We start from the raw sequence: 9,175 nt of genomic DNA, 5'->3' as shown, positions 1-9,175 counted from the left end.
GGAATTGACGGCTCTCAGGCTGTGAAGCAGAGCCCTCGGGATCGAACCCGCAGCCCAGTGCTGCTCCTCCCCCTGCCCTCCAGCAGGGGGCGCAAGAACTCATCGTGCAACTTGGGGTGAGTCACGTGGGCTTCGTCATACCACAGAGTACAGCCGTCTTCTGAGAGGAGAGAGGAGGGAGGGTCTGCTAAAGCATAGGGAAGCATTGTAAAGCACAGAGAGGTCTGGTAAAGCATAGGGAAGCATTGTAAAGCACAGAGAGGTGCTGGTAAAGCATAGGGAAGCATTGTAAAGCACAGAGAGGTCTGGTAAAGCATAGGGAAGCATTGTAAAGCACAGAGAGGTCTGGTAAAGCATAGGGAAGCATTGTAAAGCACAGAGAGGTCTGGTAAAGCATAGGGAAGCATTGTAAAGCACAGAGAGGTCTGGTAAAGCATAGGGAAGCATTGTAAAGCACAGAGAGGTCTGGTAAAGCATAGGGAAGCATTGTAAAGCACAGAGAGGTCTGGTAAAGCATAGGGAAGCATTGTAAAGCACAGAGAGGTGTGGTAAAGCATAGGGAAGCATTGTAAAGCACAGAGAGGTCTGGTAAAGCATAGGGAAGCATTGTAAAGCACTGAGAGGTCTGGTAAAGCATAGGGAAGCATTGTAAAGCACAGAGAGGTGTGGTAAAGCATAGGGAAGCATTGTAAAGCACAGAGAGGTGTGGTAAAGCATAGGGAAGCATTGTAAAGCACTGAGAGGTCTGGTAAAGCATAGGGAAGCATTGTAAAGCACAGAGAGGTCTGGTAAAGCACAGGGAAGCATTGTAAAGCACAGAGAGGTCTGGTAAAGCATAGGCAAGCATTGTAAAGCACAGAGAGGTCTGGTAAAGCATAGGGAAGCATTGTAAAGCACAGAGAGGTCTGGTAAAGCATAGGGAAGCATTGTAAAGCACAGAGAGGTGCTGAACTGACCTGCCAGCTGCTGCAGGACTCTGCCCAGCTCTGCAGTGGGGTACGCCTCCTGAACTCCAGTGAGCGCTGTGGCCCCATCGGTTCCGGATCGGGGCCCGTCCCACAGCTCCATCCTGGGGTCCCGGGGGGGTACGAAGAGCAGGGAGCGGTGTCGGGGCGGGGGGGACCCCGAAACTAACAGCAGGGCGCTGTCCGGTTCAGTGAAGCCGCAGAGATAGAGCAGGTCGGGGTTCTGGTGGAAGGGGTAGGGGATGTCGTGGCTCATGATGTGTGTGGGATGAGACAGAACCACCACCGCGTGCGGACTGGGAGCACTGGGAGCGGACTGGGAGGCCACCAGTCCCATCAGCCGGTGCCTCCTGAGCTCGAACTCCGTTTGGGTCAGTTTTGGGGTGACCTCGTCTGCGAAAGAGGGGTTAAAATACTAGGAGTACTACCTAAAGGAGCACTGACCTGTTAATAAAGCTAATAAGAGGTGAGAGAATGGATTTTAAAGATGGTCAGCGCTCCTTTAAAGGGAGGGACCAGCGATACTGTTAATAAAGCTAATAAGAGGTGAGAGAATGGATTTTAAAGATGGTCAGCGCTCCTTTAAAGGGAGGGGCCAGCGATACTGTTAATAAAGCTAATAAGAGGTGAGAGAATGGATTTTAAAGATGGTCAGCGCTCCTTTAAAGGGAGGGGCCAGCGATACTGTTAATAAAGCTAATAATAGGTGAGAGAATGGATTTTAAAGATGGTCAGCGCTCCTTTAAAGGGAGGGACCAGCGATACTGTTAATAAAGCTAATAAGAGGTGAGAGATTTTAAAGATGGTCAGCGCTCCTTTAAAAGGGGAGGGTCAGTGATGTCCGCTCACCTGTTTTCAGCAGGTGTGGGTGAGTGAAGGGGCTGGGCTGGCCCAGGTATCGCCTTGGCAACGCCTTCCCTCTGCAGCCTCCTGCCTGAACGCTGAGCCATCTGCCCAGGCAGACTGCGCATGCTGCGGGGCGAGAGAGCGCACGTTACCGTCTGCCAGACGCGGGAGACAAATTACAATTACAATTACAATTACAATTACAATTACAGCCGCGCCGTCACGACAAATTACCGAACAGCAACGGAATCAACCGAGTTAAAGGCACAGGGTTCCGCTGTTTATAACTCTACAGGAGGCTGTGTGGTCCAGTGGTTAAAGAAAAGGGCTTGTAACCAGGAGGTCCCGGGTTCAAATCCCACCTCAGCCACTGACTCACTGTGAGACCCTGAGCAAGTCACTTCACCTCCTTGTGCTCCGTCTTTCGGGTGAGACGTAGTTGTAAGTGACTTTGCAGCTGATGCATAGTTCACACACCCGAGTCTCTGTAAGTCGCCTTGGATAAAGGCGTCTGCTAAATAAACTAATAATAATAAGAACTCCGACTCTATTGAAAGTGAACGGATTTAACTCATAAACAGCGGTACCCTGTGCCTTCAAATCGGTTAATTCGCCCGATGTTTTAAGGACCGCTAGCTAAGACGAATTCCGCACACTTACAAGAGAGATCGCTGCCGTTTAAACACAGTGTGTCAAATAATATTTATAACGCGTAATACAATGGAGAAATAACATGACTACTAATGGAGGGTATGGACACTTTTAACGACAGCTATCTATCTATATATGAGAGAGATTTTAGCTCAGAGCCAGCTGCCCAACGTTTCAATATTATTATTATTTATTTCTTAGCAGACGCCCTTATCCAGGGTTACAATTGTTACAAGATATCACATTATTTTTACATACAATTCCCCATTTATACAGTTGGGTTTTTACTGGAGCAATCTAGGTAAAGTACCTTGCTCAAGGGTACAGCAGCAGTGTCCCCCACCTGGGATTGAACCCACGACCCTCTGGTCAAGAGTCCAGAGCCCCTGACCGCTACACCATACATATGTTTCTCAAGGGAGCATGTGTGTGAATATAAAGAAAGTTTTGTCTAACCTTGAAGGCGATTTGAAGCAAGCAGCTTTTCAGCGGATCTGGTAACGAGCATGGCTTTAAAAAACAAGACAGACGAGAGAGAGAGAGAGAGAAGAGAGGAGAGGAGGGGAGGGGAGGGGAGGGGAGGGGTACAAAGTTGGGACGTTTTTCCAAGGACGCAGAGCCTCGTTTAAGGTTGAGGTTATAAATTAAAACACACACACACACAACTCGCTTAAAAGCTATACTGTAATAAATGCTCTAACATTTACAGACACGTGTCACTTGGAATAAACTTGAGCCGATCCTCCCAGCTCCTATTGGTTTTGAATGGAGCTGAAATGTAAAATCCCTTTAAGAGCCAAGGCGCGCAGCCATTGGCTGAACGCCAACACGCCCTGCGCGGCGATTGGCCGCGTCCGTTGTGACACGCTTCTACACGCGTGTCGAACTCAGAAAGGACCCCTCACCCCCCACCCCCGCCACGCCACGCCACGCCCGTGGAAACGGGGCTGTCCAATAAAACGCCTGTTTTTTAAAAAAAATAAAATAATGTCCATTCAAAAGTGAATTTTAAATCGAGTTGGGAATCCCACGCGGGGGTGTAAAAACACAACGTCCACTGGGGGGGGGGGAGGTGGATGGGGTGGGAAATAAACGGGTTATCATTAGTAAACCCAGAAACAGGGACGTGGCTGAACAGCTATAATTGTTCTAGAATATTCTCTGTCGTTTTATACACCTCAGTTTGCGACAAAACACGCACAGGTTTCGTTTTGCAAAGCGACCCAAAGAGAGTGTGAGCTTTTTTCTCTCTCCCCTCTCTTAGCAGCTTCTAGAAACGGGAAGGCGTTATAATTAAGGGGTGTTACTAGGACAGGTAATTGCAACCCCCCCTCCTATATTATCAGGACTACCACAGTGGGGTATCTCTGTGTGCGTGCTTTTGCAGCCGGCGTCGCACCCGTTTGCCTGAAATTTTTTAAAATAAATAGAATAATAGCCAAGGACGGTTTTTATCAAACCCAGAAGTCGCCACCTCGATGGATCCTCAGAAGATCTCGGAGCTGCGGGTCTTCGTGCAGCTCTGCAAGAAAAACGCGGCCGTGCTGCAGCAGCCCGAGATGAAGTTCTTTCGAGACTGGATCGAGAGGTGAGGTTTTATTAGAAAAGTGTGTGTGTGTGTGTGTGTGTGTGTCTGTGTGTGTGTCTGTGTGTGTGTGTGTGTGTGTCTCAGTGTGTGTGTCTCAGTGTGTCTGTGTGCGTGTGTGTGTGCGCGCTTTTCTTTTCTATTTTGTCTAAAAAAAGTCCTGAAATGTATATATTTTTGATTTGGCTTTTGTAATGTTTACATTGCAAATCCCTTTTACTCATAATTTTGCAGTTACTACAACCTTAGGGAAAATCTATCTCTATCTATCTCTATCAAATTCAAATTCAAAGGTGCTTTATTGGCATGACCATTATTTACAGTATTGCCAAAGCAATGCATACACAGTACATCGTCTGAACATTAAACAGACAATAACACTGATGAGAATGATCTCTCTATCTCTATAAATCTATCTCTCTCTATCTCTATCTATCTCTCTCTATCTATCCTATCTCTCTCTCTCTCTCTATCTCTCTCTATCTCTCTCTCTCTATCTATCTCTCTATCTATCCTATCTCTCTCTCTCTCTGTCTATCCTATCTCTCTCTATCTCTGTCTATCTCTCTATCTATCTCTCTATCTCTATCTCTCTTATCTATCTATCTATCTCTATCTCTCTCTCTATCTATCTCTCTATCTCTATCTCTATCTATCTATCTCTCTATCTATCTCTCTATCCTATCTCTCTCTCTATCTCTATCTATATCTATCTATCTCTCTATCTCTCTATCTATCTCTCTATCCTATCTATCTCTATTTCTCTCTCTCTCTCTCCTATCTATCTAGATAGATATATAGTGTGTATAAAATATATATTTTAATATTGTAAAAAAAAACAACCCGTTTGTGTAAATACAAGACCAAAAAAAAAGTTGTTATTTTTAATTGTAATAATTCTGTAGCTTTCGAGTTCCAGAGAAAAAGCATCCGCGGTGGGTTTATGGGTAACGGAGATAGGCAAATCTAATACATGCATACATAAAGAGAAATAATATTCATTATATATATGCTTGCAAGTCACTGGCTATTTTATGGTGTAAGATGACGTTATGTTATAATAATAATAATAATAATAATAATAATATCCGCAATTAAATAATATGCAAGCATTTTATTAAAAAAATACTTTTTAAAATTTAAACTACGGCTGTTTTACTTATTTAATTATTATTTTTATTATTATAAAACTCCTCGCTTGAAACAACCCCTGTTTTGCACACGTGGTCTATACGCGACGTTTCAGAGCACGCTTGCCAAGTCCGCTTATAATAAGCGGAAGCGGGCTTGTTTTTATTCACAGCCGCGGTTATGTTTTGAGTGTCGCGGTTTGTTTTTTTTTTTTAATCGATGACGTAACTTCAACAGTTAAAAACGGTTGTGGGCGTGGTTTGACTGCTGTCAATGTATATTATACACGTCATTAGAAGAATGATCCAGGGCGACTTACAATTGTTACAAGATATCACATTATTTTTACATACAATTCCCCATTTATACAGTTGGGTTTTTACTGGAGCAATCTAGGTAAAGTACCTTGCTCAAGGGTACAGCAGCAGTGTCCTCCCCCACCTGGGATTGAACCCACGACCCTCCGGTCAGGAGTCCAGAGCCCCTGACCGCTACTCCACGCTGCTGTCTCGCCTCCTCTGACACACAGTCCAGCCAAAGTTGATTTCCTGTTTGTAGTTCTGTATCGGCAAATGTGTTGCTACTAAAAACACAATCTTATTATTATTATTATTATTATTATTATTATTCATAACGTATATGTACAACAAAGGATGTTGGGACTCTATAAATATCATATTTTGTTATTGAATCAATTTCACAATGGCCATAAGTTTTGCCTCGCTTATAATGTTAGTATTGAGATGGCTTTTATATATAATATTAAAAATTAAAAATAGATATGAAGCTGAGGGAGTTCATTCTATATAGAGGGGGTGGAATTCAATATGTTAACAAGGGAACATTATTCAGCAGCTTTCATTGGACTCTATGAAGCTGAGGGAGTTCATTCTATATAGAGGGGGTGGAATTCAATATGTTAACAAGGGAACATTATTCAGCAGCTTTCATTGGACTCTATGAAGCTGAATCAGTTCATTCTATATAGAGGGGGTGGAATTCAATATGTTAACAAGGGAACATTATTCAGCAGCTTTCATTGGACTCTATGAAGCTGAGGGAGTTCATTCTGTATAGAGGGGGTGGAATTCAATATGTTAACAAGGGAACATTATTCAGCAGCTTTCATTGGACTCTATGAAGCTGAGGGAGTTCATTCTATATAGAGGGGGTGGAATTCAATATGTTAACAAGGGAACATTATTCAGCAGCTTTCATTGGACTCTATGAAGCTGAGGGAGTTCATTCTGTATAGAGGGGGTGGAATTCAATATGTTAACAAGGGAACATTATTCAGCAGCTTTCATTGGACTCTATGAAGCTGAGGGAGTTCATTCTATATAGAGGGGGTGGAATTCAATATGTTAACAAGGGAACATTATTCAGCAGCTTTCATTGGACTCTATGAAGCTGAGGGAGTTCATTCTATATAGAGGGGGTGGAATTCAATATGTTAACAAGGGAACATTATTCAGCAGCTTTCATTGGACTCTATGAAGCTGAGGGAGTTCATTCTATATAGAGGGGGTGGAATTCAATATGTTAACAAGGGAACATTATTCAGCAGCTTTCATTGGACTCTATGAAGCTGAGGGAGTTCATTCTATATAGAGGGGGTGGAATTCAATATGTTAACAAGGGAACATTATTCAGCAGCTTTCATTGGACTCTATGAAGCTGAATCAGTTCATTCTATATAGAGGGGGTGGAATTCAATATGTTAACAAGGGAACATTATTCAGCAGCTTTCATTGGACTCTATGAAGCTGAGGGAGTTCATTCTATATAGAGGGGGTGGAATTCAATATGTTAACAAGGGAACATTATTCAGCAGCTTTCACTGGACTCTATGAAGCTGAGGGAGTTCATTCTATATAGAGGGGGTGGAATTCAATATGTTAACAAGGGAACATTATTCAGCAGCTTTCATTGGACTCTATGAAGCTGAGGGAGTTCATTCTATATAGAGGGGGTGGAATTCAATATGTTAACAAGAGAACATTATTCAGCAGCTTTCATTGGACTCTATGAAGCTGAGGGAGTTCATTCTATATAGAGGGGGTGGAATTCAATATGTTAACAAGGGAACATTATTCAGCAGCTTTCATTGGACTCTATGAAGCTGAATCAGTTCATTCTATATAGAGGGGGTGGAATTCAATATGTTAACAAGGGAACATTATTCAACAGCTTTCATTGGACTCTATGAAGCTGAGGGAGTTCATTCTATATAGAGGGGGTGGAATTCAATATGTTAACAAGGGAACATTATTCAGCAGCTTTCATTGGACTCTATGAAGCTGAATCAGTTCATTCTATATAGAGGGGGTGGAATTCAATATGTTAACAAGGGAACATTATTCAGCAGCTTTCACTGGACTCTATGAAGCTGAATCAGTTCATTCTATATAGAGGGGGTGGAATTCAATATGTTAACAAGGGAACATTATTCAGCAGCTTTCATTGGACTCTATGAAGCTGAGGGAGTTCATTCTATATAGAGGGGGTGGAATTCAATATGTTAACAAGGGAACATTATTCAGCAGCTTTCATTGGACTCTATGAAGCTGAGGGAGTTCATTCTATATAGAGGGGGTGGAATTCAATATGTTAACAAGGGAACATTATTCAGCAGCTTTCATTGGACTCTATGAAGCTGAGGGAGTTCATTCTATATAGAGGATGTGTAATTCAATATGTTAACAAGGGAACATTATTCAGCAGCTTTCATTGGACTCTATGAAGCTGAGGGAGTTCATTATTATAGTATAATTATTAATATTGAAATGATCAGGAGTTTGACTTCAGTTTTTTTTCTCTTTCAGTTTGGGTGGAAGAATCCCTCTGATTAACAATGATGATGATTCACCAAAGGTAAGATAAAATTAAATAAATATATACATAATAATAATTAACTCAATTAACTTGATTAGTCTCTCGTCGATTTTCAAATCCACAGTACCACAGTATTTCGTATCCTGTAGCTCTCTCCACTATAAAATCAGCTACAAACCTCCTTCAACCAAAGTCTATCTACAGGGCTGGGAATCAGACTCCCGCTGCACAGCAGTGTGATCCAGTCCTGGTTTCACTAGGAGTTTAATAATAAGACACACCTGAGCTTGTTAGCTAGACACACTGGGGGCTGATCAAGCTGGTAGCAGTAAAACCTGGACTGGATCACACTGCTGTACAATAGGAGTCTGATTCCTCTCCCTGATCTCTCTGTCTAAATATCCCACAGTTCCCAGCAATATCCTGTAGCTCTCTTCACTATAAAATCAGCTACAAACCTCCTTCAACCAAAGTCTATCTACAGGGCTGGGAATCAGACTCCCGCTGCACAGCAGTGTGATCCAGTCCTGGTTTCACTAGGAGTTTAATAATAAGACACACCTGAGCTTGTTAGCTAGACACACTGGGGGCTGATCAAGCTGGTTGTAAAACTTGGACTGGATCACACTGCTGTGGAATAGGAGTCTGATTCCCAGCCCAGGCTGGGATACATTTTGAGGTGTTTTTTTTTGTCTTTGTTCCGACTCAGAAGGCGAAGCCCGACCAGGGCCCACAGTCCAAATTCAAACCAGAACCAGAACCAGAATCTGAGAGCGAGGAGAGTGAATTGGGTGAGTGAGAGGAGAGTGAATTAAAATCATAAAAACAGACTTGTGCATTATTATTATTATTATTATTATTATTATTATTATTATTATTATTATTATTAACAAGTCGTTCAGAAGGAGGCTTTTTCTCCAAAGCGACTTGCAGAGACTAGGGGGGTGAACTCTGCATCATCAACAACTGCTGCTGCTGCTGCTGCAGAGTCACTTCCAATAGGAGCTCGTTTGTTTGACGTCTCATCCGAAGGACGGAGCACAAGGAGGTGAAGCGACTCGCTCAGGGTCTCACACACACACACACACAGTCAGTGGCTGAGCCGGGATTTGAACCTCCTGGTATCGAGACCCCCTTTCTCTAACCACTGGGACCAGCGAGC

At 43.0% G+C, this 9,175-nt stretch overlaps 2 protein-coding genes across 2 annotated transcripts in view; one reads left to right on the top strand and one right to left on the bottom strand.

Moving 5' to 3' along the window:
- Positions 1–6: 6 nt before the first annotated feature.
- On the bottom strand, positions 7–3,224 carry LOC131733796 (xaa-Pro aminopeptidase 3-like). The gene is made up of 4 exons (XM_059021259.1): positions 2,919–3,224; positions 1,815–1,937; positions 957–1,358; positions 7–160 (listed from the first exon to the last, which is right to left on the bottom strand). Exons 1-4 carry the CDS (start codon positions 2,968–2,970, stop codon positions 15–17), a joined length of 723 nt encoding a protein of 240 aa, XP_058877242.1. The 5' UTR covers positions 2,971–3,224; the 3' UTR covers positions 7–14.
- A 325-nt stretch (positions 3,225–3,549) lies between these two features.
- Positions 3,550–9,175, top strand: part of LOC131733793 (hsc70-interacting protein-like) — a gene marked incomplete at its 5' end in the record, with an annotated part of 14,653 nt that continues 9,027 nt past the window's right edge. Inside the window, 3 exon segments of the mRNA XM_059021256.1 lie at positions 3,550–4,050; positions 8,004–8,052; positions 8,723–8,804. Of these exon segments, the coding sequence (XP_058877239.1) occupies positions 3,941–4,050; positions 8,004–8,052; positions 8,723–8,804 (241 nt within the window).

The sequence above is a fragment of the Acipenser ruthenus genome, unplaced genomic scaffold, assembly GCF_902713425.1.
Source record: "Acipenser ruthenus unplaced genomic scaffold, fAciRut3.2 maternal haplotype, whole genome shotgun sequence".
In the NCBI taxonomy this organism is placed as follows: domain Eukaryota; kingdom Metazoa; phylum Chordata; class Actinopteri; order Acipenseriformes; family Acipenseridae; genus Acipenser; species Acipenser ruthenus.
Note: the sequence above shows the minus strand (reverse complement) of the source record. Positions and strands in the feature narration are given on the sequence as shown.

What these genes read in the sequence shown, in the direction of transcription:
- LOC131733796 (XM_059021259.1), bottom strand. Translation starts at nt 2,970, where the DNA reads ATGCTCGTTACCAGATCCGCTGAAAAGCTGCTTGCTTCAAATCGCCTT. An exon ending in TGCTTCAAATCGCCTTCAAG is followed by an intron (nt 1,938 to 2,918) that starts GTTAGACAAAAC and finishes CTCGCCCCGCAG; the next exon opens with CATGCGCAGTCTGCCTGGGC. An exon ending in CCCACACCTGCTGAAAACAG is followed by an intron (nt 1,359 to 1,814) that starts GTGAGCGGACAT and finishes CCTCTTTCGCAG; the next exon opens with ACGAGGTCACCCCAAAACTG.